Source organism: Artemia sp. Qi Xiang Cuo, chromosome 14 (genome assembly GCF_049724085.1).
Source record: "Artemia sp. Qi Xiang Cuo chromosome 14, ASM4972408v1, whole genome shotgun sequence".
NCBI lineage: Eukaryota > Metazoa > Arthropoda > Branchiopoda > Anostraca > Artemiidae > Artemia > Artemia sp. Qi Xiang Cuo.
In genome coordinates this window covers 67,083,316-67,111,016 of record NC_142807.1, presented here as the reverse complement: position 1 = coordinate 67,111,016, position 27,701 = coordinate 67,083,316, and the positions used below count along the sequence as shown (strand labels likewise).

The window sequence follows — 27,701 nt, the reverse complement described above, 5'->3', positions numbered from 1 at the left end:
ATAAGGTTCCAGGTTCTGATAGTTTGGTAAATGAGTTTCTTAAATATGGTGGCTCTGATGTTAGAAATAAGTTACTGAAGATTATGAATATGATTTTGAAATAGGGGAAGTACCTAGCGATTCTAGGGAAATCTCAATTAAACCACTGTATAAGAAAGGTGATAAGATTGAGTGTGATAATTATTGAGGCATTAGTCTTGTCTCTTTAGGTAGCAAATTACTTAGTAATATGATACTTTTTAGACTGACAGATGCTGTAGACAAAGTTATAAGAACAGTGTGGTTTTAGAAAATATAGAGGATTTGTCGATCAAATTTTCACTCTTAGTTTAATAATTGAGAAGTGCCTAAGTTATCAAAAACCTTTGGTCCGAAGATGAAAGGACCATCTTAGCCAAAATTTATATTTATGTACACTTTTAAAAACTTACAGTTAAAAACAAGAATCGGCCTACTTTGGACAATTTAAGGCTGCATCATAATGAACCTGAATTCAAATCAAGTTTGTAACTAATTAACTAATGTAATTAATCAAGTTTGTAACTAATTAACACTAAACTTGTTTGAATTTTATTTTAGTTCGGATAACACTGAATGGCGCTAGTTGTTTTCATTTTTACGAAACTCATGATAAAGTGCCAAAGACCTTCTTGTCAGTTTCTAATACTTTTTTTTTGTTTTTCTTTTTTTTTTGGGGGGGGGGGAGATTAATTGGGTTGGTGGTGAGAGTTTATTATTTAAAAAATATTTGATTTATGTATTTGTTTAATTTTTCGATTAGTTTCTCAACTGTTTTTTCCTGGCCATAGAGCCTTACGGGGGAGACTAATTTTAAGTATTTTGTTGTTTTTGCATGTAATCTAATCGTTAGTAGACCCGGTTGTTAGTAATTTTGTTAGTAGGCATAATCTAAAAAATGTTTACTATAAATTAAACCTAAATCATCAACTAGATAAGGTGGCGAAGATAGTAAAAGTTCCATTTTCTTTTCTAGTGAAGAGACAGGATTAAAGCACCACGTAGCCAAAAAAAAGATTGTGGCCATTGAAGAAAGTGGCCAAATAGTTAGGCCAGAAAAGCCAAATGGAATTAAAATGGAGAAGTTTGTGTTCGACGTTTTTGGACTATCCGAGTAAGTTGGGCTATTAAATAATTGATAGTCCATAAATTTGTGTATTAAAATACATATACTTAATTTATTAAGTAATACATAAAGTATAATAATTGATGTAAAGAATCTTATTTAAGATACATATATGTTAAATAAAACAAACTTAGTATATTGTCGCTTTCATGCCTAAAATTTGTATCTTAAATTTTCATATGTATTGCCTGATAATTGTCAAAATTGTTGTCAAAAACCATTTTGTTTTATTTAATTTTTCTCTTTTCCTCCGTTGAATGTAGTTTATCACCCGTTTTTCAAGAAATAATAACAATTTATTAAATAATTGAATTTATTATTATTACATTTATTTAAATTTATTAAATATATTATTATTAAATTTATTAAATAATAACAATTTATTTGAAATAATAACAATTTTCTCTTAAAAAGAGGATCAGTAGGGCATTATGTTTCGGGGTGACCGAGGCTCGACTGACCTCTCTATGAGAGCAGCTTAAAATGATTCTAGGAAGGTATCTCAGAAGTGCCAAAATGTCAGATACACCCTTTAGGCTTGACGCCGGTGATTTACTAAAAACATATAAATTCATTAATATCTTAAAATATATTAAATAATATGTCAAAATGGTTCCACCGTCAAGAATCTAGGCGTTAAACCTCCCCCCGGAAATGCCCCCCTTCCCGCAGAAAGTAACCTCCGGAAAAAATCTGGAAGGGGATCAGGAAGGGGACAGAAATAAAAAATCGGAAATCATTTATTTCAAAACAGCTTTCATAGTCGGAGATAAAAATCACACTCTAAATTTCGCTGTCATTTACAAACCTAGTCCTAAAGCATTTTGTTATAGACACTGGTAAAAAAACGGCAAAAATGAAATGTTAAATCACTAAGTTCTGCAAGGCACTGGCACTAATTTGTTCTTCTTTCTGGTATTTACTACTGAGTTGAGAGCAGGGGGTAGAAAATGTCGGTGCTTGGGGCTTGCAAGGAGAAATTGCCCGAAACGCATTATCAAATGAAACCTGCGATCTCTAAGAGTTTCAATCTTTAAAGACTCAAGAGCAGACTTATAAGCTACAAATTTTTCTCTAAGGATGATTTTGACTGCTCCTTTTTGGACTCCTTCCACAACATCACTTAAATATAAATTATTATGAATATGAGGCCCCCATACGGGACATGCATATTCTAATGTGGGACGTATGTATGTTAGATATGTCGTTTTCAGCTGATTTACTGAGAAACCAAAGCGGCGTATTGAAATCAAAGAACGTAGTGCACAGTTGCCTTTCTGGACCAGCCCTTGAACATGAGCACTAGAAGAACAATCAGCGCTAAAATTGACTCCCAGGACTGTAGCTGACGATACAAGCGGAAACCAGGGAGTTGGGCAAACAAGATCTTGTTTCAGCGAATTAAATCTTACGATTTTGGTTTTGCTTTTACTGATCTGCAAACTATTTGTACTACACTCTCCTTTTAATCTATTAAAAGATCAGGGCTGAAGTGGGGCATAGCTTGGGTTGTACCTACTGTGAACTTAAGAAGCGCAGAAAGATCGTCTACGTATTTTAATCGGTGATTCATATTGTCCATAACATAATTAATTACCGCGAGGAAAAGTAGGACGACCAATTTAGTGCCTTGAGGGGCTCCATGTGTAAACTCTTCCCGGTAGAGTCGAGATCCCAGGGAAAGAGGGCGTAGACTCTCTGGTACCGGGAATGTGGGAAATCAATAACAAGCAGTAAGATATGTTTACGTGTGCCCATTCTTCTAAGATTCGTAGCAGCCACGAGGTGCTTAATCAAATTGAATGCTTTCCTGTAATCGATGAGTAGCAAATCAAAGAAAGTGTCTCCAGATTTGGGCCATTGTACGATCAAGTGACAAAGCCTAACTAAATACAATGTGGTACTACACCCTTTTAAACAACCATATTGGTACGGGTCAAGTGAATCTGCAGCTTGCGACATAAGTTCACGGTAAATTAAGGACTCAGTGACTTTGGCGAGGTTCGGCGTGTTTGAAATGGGTCTTAACTGATCACAGCTTTTGAGATGCTTCAGCTTTGGAGTGACACGTACATCAGCTTGTTTCCAAGGTTGGGGAAATGACTAATCATTGAAGCTCTGATTAATGACCGAAGTTAGAGGTTTTACATGAATATAGCGTATTCACGCAAAAGTTTTACTGGCAATTCGCCAGGATAGGAAACACAATTATTTCACAGTTTCCGTGTCTCCCTGTAAACTTCGTACTCAGAAACTTGCTTGATCTCATCGCCTTCGCAGTCTTCTATCACAGTATTCAACTCGACTTCACTCAATGATGCATACGTGGTACATATTTCGGTAAAGAAAGAATTGACTTAAAATAGAATTTTATTTTTAAAATTTCTTTCACAGCATGTTTTGCCGAATTTGAATTTTTCGTCAAAAAAAAAAACACTATATATATATTTCAAAGGCACTATATACATATATATATATATATATATATATATATATATATATATATATATATATATATATATATATATATATATATATATATTATGTTTAAGAGGTAATTACTTGGCAAAAAAAAAAAAAAAAAAAAAAAAAAAAAAAAAAAAAAAAAAACTGTCGTCCTAATCAAGCAATTGAGACAAATGTACACTTGAACGAGGTTTTCACCTTACTCATCTATCCAACTACCTAGGACCAAACAGTATAACAGAACCATCAACCAAATAGAAATGTCCAAATCCATGCAAAGTCGTCATCAATAAATGTAAGTCGTTGTAAATTTAGAAGCAAAAGCACCTTAAATCTAGCGAAATATTTCCAAGTAGAACCTTCCATTAGGGCTCATCAGAAGAAATACCACCTGCCTTAATGGGTTTCGAGGCTTTACTTTCTTTACCCGGCACAGTGGAGCCTCTACCATAAGATCTATATGGTATCCCTAAGTCAGGTAAAACTTGTGAAATACATGTATACTAGTCAAGCTATTAAAAATTACATACAAAAAGTGTTTCAATTTTTCCTTAATAAAATCCCAGAGGTCACTGAGCAGAGACCATTCTGGAACAAATGAAGACTGGTCCAGATGTGTCTTTTATTGGTATCCGGAACCAATTACAGATTTAAAGATCCTCAAGCTTGTTTGAAAACAGTCTAAAAATTCAAAATTCCAAAAAAGAAAAGCGAAAGAGAAATTATATTAAAATATCATTCAGAATTTCTTTACAATTTTTTGTTTATTTATTTAAAAGTTCATGATACATAAAACTAAATTTTTTGAATTGCCAACTAATTTTTTGGCAGAAAAACCTCTTGAGATCAGTTTTTCACTCAGCTTTTTACATCTATTTTTAAAATCTGTGTAATTAGTGCATATTTTTGCATACCCAAATAATTGGGAATAATAAGCTGAATAAGTAATATTTGAACGTATATTACTTTCAAGGAATGGAAAATTAATTTCTTCAAAATTAAAATAATCCGTTTTATTATATATTTTAAAAACAAATTTATTATTATCTGAAATATTAATAATTAAATCTAAGAAATGGTCAGTGTCCTGTCCCATAGCTAGGCTTCCGAATTAACTCTTGTGGATAAATATTTTTTGAAATCTCATTAAACTCTGCACAATTTATTACTAATAGATCGTCCAGATATCTTTTATTATTTGAAAGGTTATATTTTACATTGCTTGGGCTATTTTTATTTATCATATATTCGTATTCTAATTGACTTAAAAACAGGTCCGCTATGAATGGACTCGCATTCCCGCCCATAGGAATACCAACAGTTTTGTAAAAAAAAGTATATAAAAAAGGTCAACACTTAATTAAAAAGTCAAAAATAAAAAAAAAATAGAGAACAGTAAAATTAATGAAAATACATAAAAAAAAATGATGAGTCAAAAACCTTGTTAAAAAGTCAAAAAGAAAAAAAAAATCGATAACAATAAAATTAAAGTCTAAATCTCCTGGCTATTGTACAACTCAACAAAACTCGGAACGAAACTCTTCCGATACCTTTCATGTTTAGTGAGGATGGGAGTCAGTTTGGGGACTTTTTGGGATTTTATACGGGATGGTCCGTTGCGGGCAAGAAAGTAGGGTTCGGGGATGATGGAACGTAATCGAGGAACAGAAAGGGTCTTGGTACCGAAATGAAGGCATAGGAGGTTCCTTCTCTCGGCCAACGTGGTGAGCTTGAACTTACCTAGAAGATAATGATATGGAACCTTCCCTTCGCCACTGATTATTCTAAGTGCTTGTTTCTGCACATCTTCAATCTCACTAATATGCTCCATAGTGAGATCGAAATGTCGAGCCGTACAAGAAAACTCCAGTATTGGCCGAAGAAGGGAATGATAAAGTGATAAACGGTCAAAAGGTGCACAAACTTGTTTTCTAGAAAGTTTTATGAGGGAAACTAGAAGAAAAAATTGTTCGTAGATGGGTTGGACTTATGCATCTCACATCATGCCTACAGTTTTTTTCACCCCTTAAATATTAATGTACGTAATAAAGATTTGGGGATGAATGAGGCCAGTAAAAAATGGGGGTTATGTTAAAAAAATAATTGTCATAACTAATGACTTATTAGCATTAACTTTCATTTTCGACAAAAAAGCCTCCTGTGTGACATCGCCAAGTAATATCATAATTGAGTTTTTAATATTTCGCCAAAAAGCCTCAAGTGCAGACAGGCCGTCCATATACGTGGTCAGTCATAAGGCTATTAATCATTATAAGAAGTAAAACTGGACCCATCAGAGTTCCCTGGGGCACCCCACAAAAGATAGGAATGGGATCGGAATAAACATTTTTATATTTAAGCACTTGAAAACAATTTGTTTAAAAGGAGGCAACTTCTTGTGCTGATCAAAGTCCCATCTGTTTTCATCATCCTTGGCTCACTACTAGTAGATTTTGCTGTCATCTTCTTGACTGCTGAATGCTACTTACGCGAATCACCATTAAGCAGGGGGGCAATTTTTTCAACAACGTATTTCTTTTTAGCATGTCTACTGACACTGATGATGCGGTTCCGCAACCTTTTCGCAGCTGAAATACACCCTGAACTATGTAGTCAATATCTATGTTTGATCAATCGCTTCAGGTCTTTTGTGATCCACGGCTTGAAAAATTCATGGAACTTTTCGAGCAGCTGGGAGTCGAGTGTTTCAACCTTAAGGTTTAAGTCGGTGATTGAGCATATTTCTTCGAATGAGTAATTACTAATTCACTGACCAAAGGCACATATACAGTCCCGGCTCAGTGGACGAACTCTCACTTTGCTTCTTTTTGGTTTCGGCATGTTGTTCTTTGCTTGTAACAGAATTAAAAATTATCAGCGGTTTGTAATGGGCCCATTGAGAGGGGAGGACGGTAAAGTTCACTGAGATTGGTAAATATCAGTTCTAAGGTATTGCCACTTTGATGGGTGGGAATGTTCAATACTTGTATCAGATCATGCGCATTAGATAGTCTCTGTTTGTTGGTCTGGTTGGTCTGGTCGCCTCCAACAATAAATGACAGGAGCCGCATATACACGTCGAAACTGATTTAGGGTTTAGGGTTGCAAGTAAATTACAAGCTTCTTTCTGTTTTTGGCCGTTTCAGGATAATCGACAGATGCCACTATCAGACAAGAAAACTTCTTGGGCAGTTGGGAAGGCTTACATTCAGCCCAGATTACTTCATGGCAAGAGTCACTGGGGGGACTTGGCAGTTTGGATGGGAGGTCGTTATGAAAATACAGTCCAACACCACCGCCTCTGCGGCTTAGGCCTCTATCACGGCGGGTGTTAAAAAAGTGTAGCCTTTGATATATCCGATATTTTTTGAAATATCCCAGCATTAAGTCACGGTTTCTATTGATACACTGGATTCTCGTAAAAAGACTTCTAGTTCGTTCATCTTGTTAGTCAAAGAACGGGCGTTGGTCATGAAAACAGATGCGGTGTTGCTATTTGGCAGACAGAAGTTCAGGACATAAAACAGATGGAGTTTCGCTGGAACCAGCAGAAACTGTCACATCAGCATACCACGGTGTAAGAGTTGGTGGGATTTCATAGTGCGTATGACAGTTTATTTTTACGAGCGACCGTAGTCTAACTTTCTGTTTTGTCTTTAATTTGGCCGACAGATCTCAAACATGCACTGGGATATAATACCACTTATTCATTTTGCCTTTGCGCTTGCCTCTGCTTGCGCGTCTGTAGGTGGTTTCCGGCAACGTCACAACATTGCCATCTGTTGCCTTTTTAGGAGTCCAAATTGCCATAGTGACAAATGTAGATGGCGCCACTACGTATCGAAGCAAATAAGCTTTGTAAATCGTCGATTTTTCGATTATGACTGGCATGAATACTGCACTAAATAAAGTAAAAAAAGGTCAAGGCTTTGATTACCTGATTTTGATTACATTGCCAGGGCCAGAAACTAGGCACACTAGCACTAACAAGCCAAACTAGGCATGGGTGCAAAGCAGCTATTCAGTGCTTGCTACGCCATCTTGTCTTAAAACTAGTAATATGTCATTAGTTTGAGGAAGGGGGACTGTCCCTTCCTCATCCACACCTCCACCTTATGGTCGTAGAAACTTTGGAGTGTGCTCATTAGATCAGAAATTAAGAGTCCTAGTCCTTTTTTTAAGTCCAAGAAGATTGGAGACGAATCAGCCGCGTATGAGTGATATTTTCAGGAGTGGGGGGTGTTTTCTCTAGGGTGTATTTTCCGTGGGGGTATTTTTCGGGGGGGGGGTGTGTATTTTTTGGAGGGGTGTATTTTCCAGGGGGAGGGGACACCAGCCACCATCAAAATATAGTTTATATATCAAGACTGCAGTTTGTCACCAAAAAAATTATGCAAGAAACACAAAGTAGTTTAGCCAAATCTACATCTGATGTGCAGAATTCTTCTCATAATAAGCTTAAAAGTTTTTATTTTCCTCTTGTTTTAATTGCGTTTGCTTTGAAATTTGGTATGACTCTTTTATTTGTGTGACTTTAATATTTAACTATTTCATAAGTAGAATTATCTGACTTTCTTTATTGTCCCAAAAAACAGCGGCCTTAGGTTTTATTAGTCGTATATCTGCAATAAAAAGCATTAGAGAGCATGTCAAATTAGACATAAAAAAAAATTTTTTTGCATGCTGACTCCTGATTCATTGCCTTCGGCCGGGACTGCAATGCGTGGTTGGAGGCAAATCATCCGACACTTCCCGTGTTTTCCCCCTATATTTCTCCAAGTACCCATTTGGAGCTGGGTCGACTTTGACTGAGCTTACTGATTCACATCACTGACCCCTGTTCCAAACCAAATAACCAGTCGCACCAGGACTCGAATCCCTGTTCTCAGGATTTCAAGTCCAGTGCGCTAACCACTCGGATGAGGTATGCGGTTCTTAAACCACCAAGAACATCAAAAGTATTTTTTTTTTACCGGTCCCTTTTGACACCACTTTAGGTCTATTCATACAGAAAACTGTTGTTTTTTACGTTTGTTTTGGGTCGTTTCGAAATTATCAATTTTTAGGACAGGTGTTTTTAGTTTTTAGGGCATTGCCATATTTAATTGGTGTTGCCAGGTTGAACGGCCAAAATAAAAAAGGAAAACTAATTATTTAATTTGTCAACACTTTTCGTCCAACATAACATATCTAATAATTTTAATAATTATAAAATATATAACTATAAAATACAATAATTATAATAATACTTCAAATATAACCAATCTGCTGATTCCCAGAGAGAACTACACATTCAGAAAAAGCTGTGGTTAAGGAAGCTCCACGTAACCAGTTCAAGCAACACATATTTTACTGTCTTTGGTACTGTAAATAGAGCAGTGTTTAATTTTGTTTAATGGGTCTATCTAAACTACAAAAAGTAATTCTGTTTCTTTTAGTGTTTTTGGCTTGTATTTACTATATAAGTATTTCATATTCACGATTTATTTTCATTTCATAATTATTAGGTTGCTGTGTCATATTTTATAGTTATCTGGTTAATAAATATTTTATATTGATACATCAAGAAATATTTCCAATATATTGAAAATTCAATAATTGCTTTTATAATTTAATTATTTCAAAACTGAAATTATCCTATATTGCCTAAGCAAAATCGGTGTTACCCAGGGTTGTATCCAAGATTTTTTTTTTTTTTTGGGGGGGGGGGGGGTTAAAAAATGATTTTTTTGGGGGGGGGATAAAAAAAAAATTTCATGAAAAATTGTTTATATTGATTTTTGTTACGTTTTTACGAGTCGGACAAACATTGTTTTTTTTTTTTTGGGGGGGGGGGGTCGAACACCCCTGGATACGGCCTGGGTGTCACTGATTTTAACACTGCAGACATGCAGATGATCCCTATATCGTGCAAATAGTACATAATATAAATATGCCATTTTATACTCTACCTAATCAGGCCGGTATTTATTTTTGGTAGAAAAAGTATATTTTCTTTCACTCTCTGTTTGTAGAGCTCTCATTAGAAATCTGTCTTTCTAAAATGGGAAAAGAATTAGCTCAGTTTCCGCTAGTGTTTTCAGCGTGTCTGGCTTTTTGCAAGACAGCTCAAGTCATTGAGAATAGTTTATGGTGATTTTCCTGTTTGAGATTATGGCAAAACGTTCTTGTTTGTACTTACAAAAAAAGTTGAGAAAACAGAATTACTATTTGTTTTGATAACCTAAACAAACCTTTATTTTAAACCATCGAGTTGCTTAAATTTTGACAGAAATTAGGTAAAAAAAAAAAAAAAAAAAAAAAAATAAAAGTGGTAATTTTTTTTATCTCACTTATTTTTCTCCCGATTAAAAATTTTTCGCTTCTTTCCCTCTTTTCCCTTCTAAAAAAAATTTCCCTTCTTTCTTTTTTTTCTCTGTTAATTGGAATTTACAACTGCTTATAGATTTCTTTAGTAAACTGGGCACAAGAATAAGTTCTTAGTAGTTTCAGCCAGTCTAGCTTGTTGTAAGGAAGCTCGATTCGTGAAGTCGAATGTATGAAAGGGTCGGGGAACCATTTCGTGCTTGGAGGCCCTGAAGTGACGTCCTGATAGACTTTAATGTCTAGATACATCCCTGTCAAGACCTTAATATCCCGTAATTTGCCGACTGCATTGTCATTGTGGTTAAAAAGTATGCTATTTTTGCTGCAATTTTCATCATCTTGAAAGCTTAAACTGGGTTGTTACTATACAACCCAGAATTAATCTTGATATATTCCTAGGGTTGCATTTGTAGAAGCTGGGGCTACAAGCTCTCCCCATCCCCACTTGATTTACAGTTATAACAAGGTGGTTTTCCAGTTATAGCAAGAAGAGATTTTTTTTTTTTTTTTGGGGGTGGGGGGTGGGGGGGGGGGTAGTAAATCTTGAAGCATGCAAAAATACCCTAATTAATAAAGTATGCATGCAACAAGGTATCGAAAAAATACTAAACTTTGAGGTTGTTAGTTGCACTGCCAGAGCTTTACCTCCCATCTATGTGCCTAAACGGGGAGTAGAAGTAAAGAATAACGAGACATATGGTCTTTTTACACCCTACCTTTGAACTTAGTTCCTCCAATGCCTGTAGAGACAAACAGGTTGGCGTCAGTGAGTAGCCTTCAATCTTCCCTTGCGTCGGGTGCTGCGTAGATGTCCTCCAACTCCAGGATGTGACTACATTAAAGGGCTCTTTTGTCACGTTTATACGTGTTTTTTTGGTCTTCTATGATGACGGGTTCTTTCCAGTTTGTTACGAAGGAGTGCTGACGAAGTCTTATGATCCGACATCCAGAGCCATCTTCTTTGTCTCATCTTGCTTGTGCGGGTACGAATCTCGTCGTTGGCGACATGATCTCTCCGGCTGATTCTTAAAATTTAGCGATGACAGCCGCTCTCAAAGGCCGCAAGTCGTTTTAGGTGTTCTTGAAAGATACGATCGTTATTAATAAGCAGGGATAATTTTCAGCGGGGGAGAATCATTGCGAAGGGGGAGTTTCCATAGGGGGGTGGGGATTTTCTGTATTTTCCGGGGGTTCCTTCAATTTGCTTACTTTTCAGTTTGCACCAACATGAAGTGGGTGAGCTAGTTATCAATTAAAAAAATTGAGCAGCTTTTATTGTTTAATAAACTAGACAAAGGTATGAATTCAGATTTTGTTAGTATTGTTTACCTTTCTGACTCATCTTAAGATAGTTTTAGGCCGGTACCAAGTCTATTTCAAACAACAGAAGGCAAAAATTACTACCTGGTAATTAATCAGACCCAAGTCCTCACAAAACTAGTAAGGTAGGCATCATGAAGTTCTATTTTGGCCATAAAATCTGTGATTTCGGGACTGGCCTGCTTACATTTTCTTATGACCACAAATCTTTCATTTTGGCCTCCAAAATCAGCGATCAAAAATTTTTAATTTTGAGCCCAAAATCTGGTTAATTGAATAGAGAAACCTTAATAAAAATATTTTACTTTCTTTTTCCCCTGAATTCTGAACTTGAAGTATCAATAGAGATAGATTGGACAGTTTCTTCTATAGACTGGACAACAGATTCCGTTTGTATTGTGTACCTGCTTGGCTCGTCGTAGGCAATTTTAATCATTGAGAATGTTTTATATTGAGTTTTTTGTCTGGCAAAAGAATTTATTACGGCCAAATAAATTCGAAAATATGAGGACTCTTTTCTCCTATTACAGTGGGATGAACTTTTATATCCAATCGTTTAGATCCAATATCTGTCCATTTTGACGTATAACAAATTTGGACCAACAGCGAGCATTTTGGACTAATACCCTAGTAGCCGTCATCAAATAGTAAAATGAACCAAGTACAGTGAAAGTGAAAACTGATTTTTTAATATTGGTTGAGTGGGAACTTACACAACTATATAGAGGGCCGTATCCAGGATTTTTGGTCGGGGGGGGGGGGGTTACAGAAGGATTTTTTTTCGGGGGTTTTACATTAAAAAACATCAAAAAATTTTTTATATTCATTTTTATTACTTTTTTACGAGTCGGACAAACATTTTTTTTGGAGGGGGGGGGGGGTATCCCCCTGGATACGGCCTTGACCATATATGTCTTAAGAAATTAGCAACAAATTTAAAATTCAGTTTTTAATTAAAAAAACCTTCATACGCAGCTATAGAGTTTTTGGAAATAGCGCATCCCACATTGAAAAAATAAAGAAAAACAAACTAACAAAAAAGAACTTATTCGCATGCTGAGCAATGGTCTGCGTAGCGCAGGTATTGATCTCCCGATTCTCTGCCTTCTACCGGCAGTGCAATGCGTGGTTGGACGCAAATCCTCTGACGCTTCCCGTGTTTTCACCTAAGATTTCTCGAGGTACCCATTTGATGCCGGGGTGACTCTTGGTTGAGCTGACAAAGTCAAACCGCTGACCCCTATTCCAAATCAAATAACCAGCGACACCAGGAACCGAACCCCCGTCCTCACAGGCATAGGATTTCAAGCCCAGCGCGCTAACCACTCGGCTAGAAGAAAAAGAAGGAACGTGGATAAAAGTTAGCAAAAAACCTAAATACATGGCAAAACATACCTTATTTTGATGTCCTTGGTACTTCAAACTATTATTATTATTATTATTATTATTAACTGAAAACCCGTCTACAAAAACATGAAAAGGACGGAGCAAAATATAAGAAAAGAAAAGAAAACAATAGTACGAGACAAATATCGACAAAACCAATAAGATCAAATAGGAACAACAATTATAAATAAATCAAGGATAAAATAGGAACAAAATCAAACAAAGCAAATTCACACATACAACATCAATATTATATATATATATATATATATATATATATATATATATATATATATATATATATATATATATATATATATATATATATATATATATATATATATATATAAAATCAACAACAGACAAAGTTATTACACTAGAAGTGGGTCTAGCTCATGACCAGCTACTTTTCTATTATGCTTTCCAATAACTCGAGAGATAGCTATTTCTGGGTCTGGAATTTTGTATATTTTAACTATAGATGAATTTCTGTGCCAAGGTGGTAGACGTAGTAAATATTTTACAAAACGGAAAAACAGCGAACAGATTTTTGACTTTTCAGATTTTGTAAATATTTTCCAAAATGGGGCAATGAACAATATATGGGGGAGGGCTACTGAATTGAGCAGGCTAGCTAAGAGATGACGATTGAAGTGGAACTTGCAAGTGACAATAGAGGCGTAAGATTCTGAAATTCGACGGTTAAGATGCTCGATGAGAAGAGATCTAGTGTGACGTAAAGAGGACCCGATGGGGAGGCCTAATTATACTATATGATCAGCAGGCTGAACCGTTGAGCTCCCAAGTACTATTGAAGGGGAAGTAGGACTCTTTTAGCTGAAAAGAACTATTTCGGACTTCGCCAAATTGAACTGAAGCCCAACCTTGACGTATTCATCTTGAAGGATAGCAAAAGTTTCACTGATTCGCGGTAGCGTACAACTGAGATTCAGAATATCATCCGCGTAGCACACAAACGACAGATCACAAAATGCCAAAATTAAAGAGCACTGGCATTGGTCTTGAGCCTCAAGGACGTAATTATTGAAAAAATTGGGGGAAGAAACTGCACCTTGTCGAGCGCCCTTTAAGACGGGTATGAGCCTTTTCTTGGGAATCGAAGGCAAATTTTTATCTGGCGGAAGTTTCAGTCGAATGGATAACCGTGTATACATATCCATAAGTGTACGAATCATATCCGGGTTCAGTCCATGCCTAACAGCTTTAAGAAACATTGCAGAGTGAATGAGTGAGTCAAATGCGCATCTTAAGTTGTAGCCAGCAAGAACTAGACTTTCTCCTGCAGAATCGACATCAAGACGATCGTTTGCTACTACAGTAAATGCGTCAGCAAAGCCAATTTTTCACTTGAAGCCAGATTGGTGTGGGGGTGTATAACACGCTGCTTCGAGCTTGTCCCTAAGGAGAACCTTGAAAAGCTTAGAAAGAGAAGTTTAGAAGGATATGGGCCAAAATAAGGTGCACTAGGGTACTGCTTTTCCCTCCTTAGGAATCGGAGTAAGGTCACCGATACAGAATGTTGAGGGCACAGCGCATTGAGTAAATATCATCTGCATTAGCAGTGTGAGGTGTTGGGTTGAAAGAGGGCTTCCGTTCTTTAGATGCATAGCTCCCACACAATCAAAGCCGCTGGAAGGTTTCAACTTTAATTTTTGGGCTTCTTTGTCTATCGCTTGAGTTGTCACGGTGTAATGTGTTTTTGGCAAAGAAGCTAAGAAGGTATTTAAATATTTACCATACTGATCCTGAAAATAGAGATCATGAAACGGAAACGCTGATTCAAAGTGATCATACCCTTCATCGTCAGGAATATCAAAGGGATGCACAGAGGGGGTGTTATTTTGCGGCTGGAAAGTCCACTTGAAGAGTAGCATATGGTGGTTTATGGTTCGAGTAGAGTACTAATCGACAAACAACTTCGAATGAAAAACGAGTGCCTTTGCAAACAGTATTTTTGTACTGATGCATATATCATTCACGATAACAGATTGCGGTTTATTGCAATCTTTCCACAGATTGAACAAAAATTTTGCTTTTCTCCCTGATCAAACTAGATCAGGATTTGACGACCAACCCTTGAAAGACCTTTGCGATTTCTTTAGAAAGGAACTGCTTGCCTCTCGGAAAAACGAAGGGCATGGCTAATCTAAGCAGAATACATGCCCAACCTAAGGCGTGTTTATTTTTCGATAAATTATCTAAAATCTGTAGAAGATGAAATCGTACGCCGAATTTTATTTATGATAAGATCCGAAGAAGACTTGAAAAATTCACCATTAACTTTTAACCAATCCCGTAAAAGTGGAGGTGTTTGAGGATTAGTTTGGTGTGGATGTTGGGGTGGTGTGTGAATAATAATGGAAGATGAAATGGGAAAATGGTCCGATAGCTGGTATTCACTCAAAACAGAAACTTGTTCCGTCTCGAAGTTGCAAGATATCGCAATCTGATCCAGATTAGATGTATGCGATGAAGTATGAATGTAAGTAAAATCGGAATCCTTATGAACCACTCTAACCCGATCACCAAATATACCCCTAATGAGAATTGTTCGTGGCGATTCTTGAGTATCCCTTTCCGTTAAATTACAATTAAAGTCTCCAGCTACTACACACGACAGCCCTAAACGCTTAACTTTATCAAGACACAAACCTAGTTTCTCACACGATATAGCAAAACGACTCTCGGATTCATCATAACAATAATGAGTAGATAAATAAGAGTTAATAAATACACACCATTCAACTCGGACACCCAAGAAGTGATCACTTGTTTTGAAGAGGCTAGAGCGAAGGGAAACACATACAAAAGTCCCGAGGGCCCTTGACGGCCTGCCTTTATTCTTACGCTGTTGAGCAGGTACATAGTAAGACAATGACTCCTGCAGCTTAATTAAATTTACACTATACTTAGTTTGGAAATGTTCTTGTATAAATATTACAATGTAATTTGCACGAAAACCATTAAGCACAGGAAGTCTATTCGCAAAAAAGCCATTGATGTTCCAGGATAGAAACCTAAGTGACGAGCTTTTGTATTCACGGCCTTGTAAGTTTTAGGACAACTAACGTTGTAGCATGTATGCCCAGGAACTTTACAATCTACACAGAAAGGACTCTTTTTGCAGGGAGAGTCAGAGTTCGATTTATGGTCACTGGCACCGCATTTGGAGCAGATAGTACTGTATAAACAATTCGCAGCTACATGGCCTATCACGTGGCAAGTAAAACAGCGACGGGGCATGAAAACAAATTCTTGAACCGGTAGTTTCTCGTATCCTATTTTCAAGGAGTCCCTTAGAAATTGATCTCGGTCAGCAAGAGTTTGGAAATAAACTTTGAATGCACGAGACTTTCCGCATTGTCCAATTTTACTACACTTTGGGATTAAGTCTTTAAGTGTTGTGTCATTTAATTCCCTTGAATCTTGCTTCAGAATGGCAAAGAAGGGTGTCTCAGTGACAGTGAGATTCAGACTGGGATCAGAAAGTTTTACGGTATCGGCTATTTGATTCGCAGCTTTCTTTGACGAGACGACGAGCTTCCATTCATCTGTTTGGCGCCGTAGTTCACATACATCACCACCAGAGATAGGGCATAGAGTGTCTATGAACGCGTCACGCTCAGATGGATCTTTCAGGTCTTTTGGTGGATTTTTCAGAATCACTGCAAATAAAGGCTTGGAAGTCGGGATTGGTTGGGAGGGGGAGGGACAATTTCTGAGGTAAAAGTGACATTTGCAATAAAACCATTAAGTTTTCTGTACAGTTCGTTAGCTTTTGATACAAAAGTAGAGTTGGCAGCCTCACCAACAGTCGGGACGTCACATGGGTTTATAATCACGAATTTTTGGATACTGGCATTTTACTTAGCCTGTGAGACCAGGTTCTTACACATCAAAAATTTTCTCTTTATATCTAGTATGAATCACAGCTCGCGATGTGACGCTTAACTCTGTGTATAGAATCTTCTTTGCCTGTATAATTTGATCGTGGTCGAAAAACGCAACAGCTGCCTTCTGAATTGTCTCTTATTTGACCCCATCAGTCAAAGATCGACTCAGGAAATTCTAGACAGGGCTCAGAATCAGCTTTTCCGCCATAGCGCACAATTTACCTTGTAATCGCAAATAGTCCAAAGCACCATTTGTAAATCATCCAATGAAGCAGGCACTGACGTCACAGTGGGGTCATAGCTTTGTAGTCACAGAAAGTGTTTTCAAGGTCACAGAATTAATGAGATTTCAAAATCTAAAAAGATAATCTCACACTGAATCTAGGTCAGGATTTACAACCACTTACATTCCTTATGAAATATACTTGGGTTGCGCAATAAATTATCCTTTTTGTCACTTCAAATCACAGTTTATATAATTATCCAGTATGATCTTTCCCTATCTCACCCATTATAAAAACCCGGACCAAGGTGCGAGTGCTCCAGAGAACGTTTTTGCAGATAGAAACATAAGCGGAATCAGATCTTTTCACGGGTAGACAATTCAGACTGTGATCTAATCGGAAACAAGTGGAAACCTGTTTTTACGAATAATGCATTTTGTTGGAAGCAACCGGAAACAGACTAACCGGCTAAAGCAGAAATAAGTGGGAGGAGCTTTTTGTTCGTACCGAGAATGAAGACCAGAAATGATCTGCGATAAAGCTACTGGATAATTCTATAAACTGTGCTTCAAATATAATCCGATTATGAATGCTAGTTATTTGGTTAGATGTTCACAGCACGAGAGCTGAACAAGAACTCTTGACCTATTTCTTAGGTCGCACTACCTTTCAATTTTACAAACATTAAAAGAACAAAGAAGTCCAATCGAGTAAATCTTTGACTGAATATTGACTACTATTTTGATTTAATTTCAGGAATTTCTTTGTCAATGAAAAACAAAATATACATGAAGAACAGAAAAAAACACATACGGGGCATAATTTCATAAATTTTTCTTTTTTTTTATTTTTGCAGCTTTTTTACCTTTTTTCATTAATTCGCACAAAATCCGAAAAATTCTGAACTGCCATCGGCCGATACTAACGAACAACTGAGAAATAATAATAATAAAAATCAAAAATCATTCACTCAAACAAACGAACCAGCAATTAAATGAATTGGAGAACTGTGTCACCTGATTTCAGAACATTGTATTTCTTGCGCATACCCTTTGAGACCTAAGGGCAAGGCCGTATCCAGGGGGGTTACCCGGTTTGAACCCCCCCCCCCCCAAAAAAAAAAAAATTTTGACCGAGTCGAAAATTAGTAAAACCTTCGTAGAAATAAGTAAAATTAGTCGAAAACCGAGTCAAAATTAGCAACCCCCCCCGAACAAAAATCCTGGATCCGCTCTTGCCTAAGAGGTTGTTGACGTGTTTGATTGCGTGATTGTGAAGGTGGTTCAAGGTTTGTTTCAAAGACTATTAAAATATCGGCTTCTCTTTTGAGAAAACGAAATGCGACTCATTTACTCTTAAATCACCTGAATCTCTGTTCAAAGCTAGACCTAAATGTTGGTATTTATAAATTTCAACAGCTTTTCTGTAGTGCTGGACAATACCTTTGTCATGCGAAATAAGGCTAGCTTGGTTAAATCAAACAGTATGGTCTGGGCTATTAAATATGTGTTCTGCAAGGACAGAGTCAAAATTTTTTGTTTTTTCCGCTTTTTTTATTAATTAATTAAAAAAAACTTTCCGAAAAATAAGTTTTTCAAAGAAATGTAAAGGGCATTTTAAACTTAAGCTCAGCAGATACAAGTACCTTTTAAATTCAAACTCAAAACGACCAGAAATTACTATTAAAGAATAAATGAAGCCCAAAACGAACAGAAATTAAATAAACAATCATAGCAAAAACATACAACGAGTAATAATATAAATGAATAAATATATCTTAAAGCGAGTAATGCTTAGATTGAATATGAAAATCAAGCTTAAAACTAAAAAAAAAAAAATTCCTATTGAAGTATAAATGAAACTTAAAACGAACAGAAATCAAATAAACAATCAATGCAAACAAACATACAATAGATATTAATGTAAATGAATAAATAAATCTTAAAAAGAGTGAAACTTAAATTGAATATGCAAATCAAGCTTGAAACGAACAAAAATCACCACAAACAAGAGTTTGGATATGGTTCGCTCACTGTAAAAGTCTAAAACCTACTGCGTCATTGGCGCTTTACTGAAAACCAATTTTATGACAAATATTTTCTTTTGTACTTAATATTGAAAATAAATTTAAGAATTATACTAAGATTTTGAACTGAAGAGCTTTCAGCAAATAATAACATTATGTATCAAATATTAAGTTTAATTCATTAGCTCTTTTTAAGGTTGTTAAAGACGAACAAAGTTGCACTACAGACAACTGTTTGGATATTGCCTCCTTTCCTAACTGTAAATAAAAACCAAAAGCCTACTGCGTCATTGGCGCTTAACTGAAAACGGATTATATTACAAATGTTTTCTTTTCCAGCTCTTACAGCATTGAAAATAAAAATTACAGTGAAATAAATTCTTTAACTGATGGATCTTTCAACAATTAATATCATTATACATCAAATATTCAATTTGATGTTGTTTATACTTTGCAAAGACTGTTCAAGACGCATATAGTTTTCAGTAAAGCGCCAATGACGCAGTAGGTTTTACACTTTTACAGCGAGAGAAGGAGGTCATACCCAATTTCTTGTTTGTGGTGAATTTTGTTCGTTTCAAGCTTGATTTGTATATTCAATTTAAGTTGCACTCGTTTTAAGATTTAGTTATTAATTTACATTAACATCTATTTTATGTTTGATTGCGTTGATTGTTTGTTCGATTTTTGTCCATTTCAAATTTCAATTACGCTTCAATTGGAAAATATTTTTTTTCGTTTTAAGCTTGATTTCCATATTCAATCTAAGCATTACTTGCTTTTAGATGTATTTACTCATTTTTATTATTACCTGTTGTATGTTTTTGCTATGATTGTTTATTTAATTCTTTTTTTCGTTTTGGGTTTCATTTATTCTTTAATAGTAATTTCTGGTCGTTTTGAGTTTGAATTTTAAAAGGTATTTGTATCTGCTGAGCTTAATTTTAAAATGGCCTTTACATTTCTTTGAAAAATCTGTTTTTCGGGTTTTTTTTTTTAATTAATCTTGTTCGTCTTTGATTGCAAAAAGATTGAAGTTTCTGAAAATTCCTTATTTAAATATCAAACTTAAAAAAAAAAAATCAAATATTCATCAAAGTAATAAACCTGGTATCGAAGTAACAATATCAAAATGAAAAAATGGGTTTGTGTCAACCTCGGAGTTTTTATTATCTGATGTTTTAACTATTTTTAACAAAATTGCTATCTCAAATTTTTTATCGGATGGGTTTGGGGAAAAAGGGCGCGGGGGGGACTAGATTAAGATTCGGTCTCTTTTGACTCTTTAAAAATGATCTAGAACTTTATATTTTCAATCAAATGAGCCCTCTCTGAACATTATGCGAGTACCCCCTCTATAGGAATCATATATATCCCCAGAGTATAACTTACAACGCCTGTCCTTGGACCCTGGGGGGTTGTATCGACCCTGGAGTTAAAATATCTGATGGTTGAACTATTTTTAACAAAATCGTCACTTGAAATTTTTATCGGATGGGTTTATCCATCCTATACACCAAAAGGCGTGGAGGGTGGGAGGGGCTACTTGCCCTCCGATCTTTTTCCACTCTGAGAAAATGAACTACAACTTTTGATTTCCATTCAAATGAACCCTCTCTAAAGTTTATACGAGCATACCTTCCATAAGAACCATATATGCCCTCAGAGCAATACTTACAACGTCTGCCCCAGCCCTGGGGGGGGGTTGTGTTGAAACAGGAGTTTTTCTTATTTAACCTTTGAACTATTTTTAACGAAATGACCATACGTAAAGGAGTTTTTGTTGCATGATCTTTGAACTATTTTTAACAAAATGGCTACCTCAAATTTTTTATCAGATGTGTTTGGGGAAAAAGGGTTTGGGGGGCCAGTTGCCCTCTTATCTCTTTTGACTCTTAAAAAGGGCACTAGAACTCTTGATTTCCAATCGAGTGAGCCCTCTTTTAAGTTTACACGACGACCCCTTCTATATGAAGTGCCTCTGGGAAAAAAGTAAATGGAGTGTGGGGTGAGGCTAGGTGCCCTCCAATCACTTTTGACTCTTAAAAAGTGAATTACAACTTTCAATTTCCAATCAAATGAGCCCTCTGGGAAGTTTATACAAGCATCCCTTCCATAACAACCAGATATGCCCCCTGGGTATAACTTGCAACTCCTACCCTGGGGCCCTGGGGGGCTGTGTCGAAACCGGAGTTTTTGTTATCTGAACTTCTAACTAGTCTTAAAAAAATTTCTATATCAAAATTTGTATTTGATACATTTAGGGCGTGAAGGGGGGGTAGGGGCTAGTTGCCCTACGATCTCTTTCAACTCTTAAAAAGTGAACAAGAACTTTCCATTTCCAATCAAATTAGCCCTCTCCGAAGTTTATATGAGCATTCCTTCCATAAGAAATATATATGCCCCTAGAGCATGACTCATAACGGAATTTTTCTTATCTGACCTTTGAACTATTTTTAATGAAATGGCTTTTATAAACATTTTATCAGATGGTCTTGGGGGAAAAAGAGAGTGGGGGGGGGGGGCTAGTTGCCCTTGGATATGTTTTGACTCTTAAAAATTGAACTAGAACTTTCAATTTCCAATCAAATGAGCCCCTCTGAAGTTTATACGAGCATCCCTTTCATAAGAACCATACACGCCCCCAGGACAACATTTACAACGCCTATCCCCCGCGCTCTTGGGGGCGTTTTTGTTATCTAATTTTTGAACAATTTCCAAAACACTGGCTATCTCAAAATTTGTAGCGGGCGGGTTAGGGGTAAAAAGAGCGTGGGGGGGGGGCGTGGGGCTAGTTTAACTCCCTTGACTCTGAAAAAGTGAACTAGAACTTTCAATTTACAATAAAATGAGCCCTCTGTAAAGTTTATACGAGCATCCCTTTCATGAGAACCATACATGCCCTTAGGGCATAACTTAGAACGCCTTCCCCTGTGCCTTGGGGGGTTCTATTGACACCGAAATTTTTCTTATCTGACCTTTGAACTATTTTTAGCAAAATTTCCATCTCAAAATTTTCATCAGATGGGTTTCGAAAAAGAAGGTGGGGGGGGGGGCTAGTTGCCCTCGGATCTCTTTTGACCATTAAAAAGGAAGCTCGAACTTTCAATTTCCAATCAAATCAGCCCTCTCTGAAGTTTATGCGAGCATCCCTTTCATATGAACAATATATGCCCAAGGGCATAACTTACAGCGCCGGCCCCCGGGCTCTAGGGGGTTGTGACGACACCTGAGTTTTGTTATCTGACTTTTGAACACTTTTTAACTTAATTGCTATCTCAAAATGTTTATTGTATCCATTTGACGAAAAAGGGGCGAGGGGGGGGGGGGGGGCGAGGGACCCTCCCATCTACTTTGACTCTAAAAAACTGAACTAGAACTTTCAATTTCCAATCAAATGATCCATCTCTGAATTTTTACCAGCATCCCTTCAATAAGAACCATATATTCCCCCAGGGCATAACTTACAACGCCTGGGCCTCGGCCCTTGGGCCCTGGGGGGCTGTGTTGAGCCCTGAGTTTTCGTTAAATGGTCTTTGAACTATTTTAAAAAAGCTATCTCAAAGTTCTTATCGGATGGGTTTGAGGAAAAAAGGGCTTGGCGTGGGGGGGGGGGCTAGGTGCCCTCCAATCCTTTCTCTTAAAAAGTGAGCTGGAACTTTCAGTTTCCAATCAAATGACCCCTCTTTGAAGTTAATACGAGTATCCCTTCCATAATACCCATATATGCCCCCAGGGCATAACTTACAACGCCTATCCCCGGGCCCTGGTGGGCTGTGTCGACATCGGAATTTTTGTTATATGATCTTTGAGCTATTTTTAACAAAATAGCTATCTAAAAATTTTTATTGGATGCATCTGGAAAAAAGGGTTTGGGGGTGGGGGAAGGTGTTTATCCTCCAATATCTTTTGACTCTTAAAAAGTGAACTAGAACTTTCAATTTCCAATCATATGAGCCCTCTCTGAAGTTTATAGGAGCATTCCTTCCATAAGAACCATATATGCCCCCAGGGCATAACTTATAACGTTTGCCCCTGAAGACTGTGGGCGGAGTATTCTGCTCAAACATATAATTTCCAGAACTTTCAACTACGTTGAACAAAATGGCTATATCAAAATTTTGATTGTATGTCTTTGGGGAAATGGGGGACGTGAAAGGTATATCAGTTGCCTTAAAATCACTTTCGACTATTAAAAAGAGAACTAGCCATTTAAATTTCCAATCGAATGAGTCCTTTCTGAAGTTTCTACGTTAACGTTGTCTATACAAAACCTTATATGTCCCCAGGGCATAGCTTACAACCCTTGCCCTGAGGGATGTGGGGGAGTTGGCATCCTCAAAGACCTAGTTTCCAGAACTTAAAACTACGTTTAATAAAATGGCTATCTCAAAATCTTGATTTGATGTGTTTGGGGGCGTGAGAGAGGGGTTAGTTGACCTCCACTCACTTTCGACTATTAAAAAGGGCACTAGCCCTTTGAATGCCAATCGAATGAGCCTTTTTTGAAGTTTCTGCGACAACGCCTTCTATAAAAACCTTATATGCCCCCAGGGCATAACTTAAAACCCTTGCCCTGAGGGTTGTGGGGGAGTTTCCTCCTCAAAAACGCGTTTTCTACCTGAAAATCAACTACGCTGAACAAAATGGCTATCTCTAAATTTTGATTGGATGTGTTTGGGGGAATGATAGGCGTGGGGGGGGGGGGGTCGTTGCCCTCCACTCACTTTCGACTATTAAAAAGGGCACTAGCCCTTTGAATTTTCAATCGAATGAGTCCTTTTTGAAGTTTCTACGACAACGCCTTCTAAAAAAACCTTATATGCCCCCAGGGCATAACTTAAATTCTTGCCCTGTGGGTTGTGGGAAAACATATTTTCCTGCTCAAACAGAGTGTCCTGCTCAAAAACATATTTTCTATCTGAAAATTGACTACGCTGAACAAAATGGCTATCTCAAAATTTTGATTGGATGTGTTTGGGAGAATGATGGGGGGGGGGGGCTAGTTGCCCTCCAATGAATGAGCCCTTTTGAAGTTTCTATGACAACTTCTTCGATACGAATTGCCTTGCTCTAAAGGAAAAAATAATAAATAATACATTGTGCCAACATCGTTCTTATATGCCCTCGGGGCATAACGTATAACCTTTCCCTGAGGGTTGTGGGGGTGTGTCCTCCTCAAAAACATATTTTCTATCTGGAAATCAACTATGGTGAACAAAATGGCTATCTCAAAATTTTGATTGGATGTGTCCTCCTCAAAAACATATTTTCTATCAGGAAATCAACTACGTTGAACAAAATAGCTATCTCAAAATTTTGATTGAATGTGTTCGGGAGAATGATGGGCGTGAGGGGGGGATGCTAGTTGCTCTCCAACCCCTTTCGACTATTAAAAAGGGCCCTAGAACTCTCGATTTCCAATCGAATGAGCCCCCTTTGAAGTTTCTACGACGACCCCTTCCATATGAAGTGCCTCTGGGGAAAAAAAAAAATAATAATAATAATAAAACATTGGAGCCGCATGACCTTTACTATAGGCAACGCTATAGCGTTGCCTCTGATGGAGGTAGAGTGCTGAGTTAATCTATCCATAAGTCGTTGATCAGTTCTTCCGATGTAGCAAAGACCACAAGAGCAAGGAATTATGTAGACACAGGAGTTCTCACCCATCGAGATAGGGTCTTCACCTTGATAAATTTGGGACCTAATGGTTTTTCTGGGTCTATAATAAGTTTAAATGTTATTTTTCCTTAGATTTTTTGAAATGCGGTCTGAAAGCCCTTGAACGTACTGGAGACCAAAATACACTGTGTTTTCCTTTTGATTTGCGTCTACTATGTCACTATCTGATCATTTTTTAATACGTTTTGCAATTAAAGAATTTATTAAACTAATTGGATAACCATTCCCAAATAAAATATCTCTAAGATGGTGGAGCTCTGAATCCAGGAAACGTGTTGAACAAACTTTCAATGCTCTGTCAACTAGAGAAGTGACCACTCCTCTTTTCGTAGCAGGAGAATGATTAGAGGAATAATTTAAGTAACGGTCACTATGAGTGGGTTTTCTATAGACCCCAAACTCGAAACATATATCAGCGCAATTGCGCTGCCTAAGTAAAGAACAATGTTGGCACAATTTATTATTTATTTATTTTTTTCCTTTAGACAAGAGCACTTCGTATCGAAGAAGTTGTCGTAAATACTTGGAAAAGGGCTCATTTGATTGGACATTGGAATGGCTAGTGCCCTTTTTAATAGTCAAAAGTGATTGGAACGCAACTAACACCTCTTCCGCGTCCACCATTTCCCCAAACACATCCAATAAAAATTTACAGACAGCCATTTTGTTCATCGTAGTTGATTTTCAGATATAAATTATGTTTTTGAGGAGGACACTCCCCCACAGCCTTCAGGGCAAGGGTTGTGAGTTATGCCCTGGGGGCATACAAGGTTTTTGTAGAAAGCTTTGTCGCAGAAACTTCAAATATGGCTCATTTGATTTGAAATTCAAAGGGCTAGTGCCCTTTTTAATAGTCGAAAGCGATTGAAGGGCAGCTAATCCTCCTCACGCCCACCTTTTCCACAAACACATTCAATCAAAATTTTGAGATGGCCATTTGATTCACCGTAGTTGAAAGTTTTGGAAATTAGATCTTTGAGGATGACAACCCCCCCCCCCCCCGACACACACACACAGTCCACGGGGCTTAGGTTGTAAATTGTGCCCTGGGAGCATGTGAGGTTTTTATAGAAAGTGTTGTCGTAGAAACTTCAAAAAGGGCTCATTCGATTGGAAATTAAAATAGCTAGTACCCTTTTTAATAGCAGAAAGTGATTGGAAGGCAACTAACACCCCTTCCACGCCCACCATCTATCCAAAAACATCCAATCAAAATTCCGAAATAGCCATTTTGTTCAAAGTAGTTGAAAGGTCAGGAAATTATATCTTTGAGGATCACGTTCTTCCTACAACCCTCAGGGTAAGGGTTGTAAGTTATGCCTTGGCAGGTTTTAATTGAAAGTATTGTCGTAGAAACTTGAAAAAGGGCTCATTCGATTGGAAATTCAGGGGCTAGTTCCCTTTTTAATAGTCAAAAGTGATTGGAGGGCAACTAACCCCCCTCTCACGCTGATCTTTTCCCCAGACCCATCCAATACTAATTATTAGATAGCTATTTTGTTCAATGTAGTTAAAAGTTTTAGAAATTAGGTCTTTGAGGATGATAACCCACTCTGAGCCCTTAGGGCAAGGGTTGTAAGTTATGCCCTGGGGGCATATAAGGTTTTTATATATAGTGATGTTGTAGAAACTTCAAAAAGAACTCATTCGATTGGAAATTAGAAGGGTTTGTGCCCTTTTTAATAGTCGAAAGTGTTTGGAGGATAACTAACACCCCTCTCACACCCACCATTTCCTCAAACACATCCAATCAAAGTATTGAGATAGCCATTTTGTTCGACGTAGTTAAACAGTCTGGACATTATGTCTTTGAGGATGACATCTCCTCACAGTCCTCAGGGCATGGGTTTTAAGTTATACCCTTGGGGCATATAAGTTTTTTTTTTTTTTTTTTTTTTAATAGAAAGCGTTGTCGTAGAAACTTCAAAAAGGAATCATTCGATTGGAAATTGAAAAAAATACAAATGAATTGAAAAAATACAAATGAATGTGCATTGTCAGTTTAATATACATATCATGATATTTAGAATTCCAAATGTTAATATTATTTGATTTATTAAAGTTATAAAAGTAAAAACATTTATGTTTTTTCAGTAAAGTGCAAATTATGATCTGGCCTTGGGAAGGCATAGGGGTTTTGAGCCCTACTCATGTTAATTTCTGCTCGTTTTGAGTTTGACTCGGTTATTTATTGTAGTTTCTAATCGTATTGGGTTTCATTTATTTATCGATGCTGATTTTTGGTAGTATCACGCTTGGTAGATTATTTGATTTTATTTTTGCTTATTTTTCGTTGAATGGAGTTATTTACTTTGCTTTGAAAAACTTATTTTGTGGAAAACGTTTTTTAATTAATTTAAGAAAGGAAGACGCCTCTCTACTTCTGATTCCTAAGTAAATTTAAGTTTTGGATCCAAGGAGTTAAGCAAGTGAAGCAAAGATCCCAGAGATTCGTCACCAAGCTCCCAAAAATAAAAAAATATCATTTTTAAAACGAACTCAAAATTCAGGTTTGCAAAACCTTTGCAAAATAGCCCTTTTTTCAAGGTTTTCTCTGAAGATATCAGCCTCAATTGGTGAAAGGGGGCGTCCATTGGAAGCTCGTTTTTCATTCTATAAAAAATGCTTCTAAAATGGAAGTAAAAAAAGGTTCTGTTGCAAGAGGTTGTAAGTAAAAGAAATGTCTGATTGAAAAATTTGGATTTTTCTGATACAGGTTACAACTGAGTTTATGCTCCAAAATCAGTTCGGCCTTTCGAGGATCACAATTGGATCACAAATATAAACATAAAACCCAGCAGCGTGAAAACTCTTTTCTATGTTTGTATTAGACCACATAATATGTGTTTAGTTTCAAATATCTATGCTTTGGACATTTAAAATGTGTTTCATGTGAAGATCCTGTGGGGACATCCCCAATCGGATCTTTGGTAACAGAAGCCCCCTGGGTCTAGATAAATTCCCGTGTATTATGTAATCTCATATTCTTTTTTAATCAAAATAATCTCATTCAAGATATATCCAGAGGTCAAAAATAGTTTATTTGCTCTTATTTTTGTTTCCCTTTTCCCATCTTGAATGGACAATTATTTCCATGAATTGGTTTCTAGAGACAGTTGGATTTTTCTTTGGCATGTGGAAAAAAACAGCTGCTCTTTGTCATTAATGGT

General features: G+C 36.8%; 1 protein-coding gene across 1 annotated transcript in view; it reads left to right on the top strand.

Moving 5' to 3' along the window:
• The window catches only part of mmy (UDP-N-acetylglucosamine pyrophosphorylase mmy), a 156,515-nt gene that overhangs the window by 53,543 nt on the left and 75,271 nt on the right, over nucleotides 1–27,701 (top strand). Inside the window, exon 7 of the mRNA XM_089100434.1 lies at nucleotides 995–1,132. Coding sequence (XP_088956560.1) covers nucleotides 995–1,132 — 138 coding nt within the window. The remainder of the gene's footprint in view (nucleotides 1–994; nucleotides 1,133–27,701) is intronic.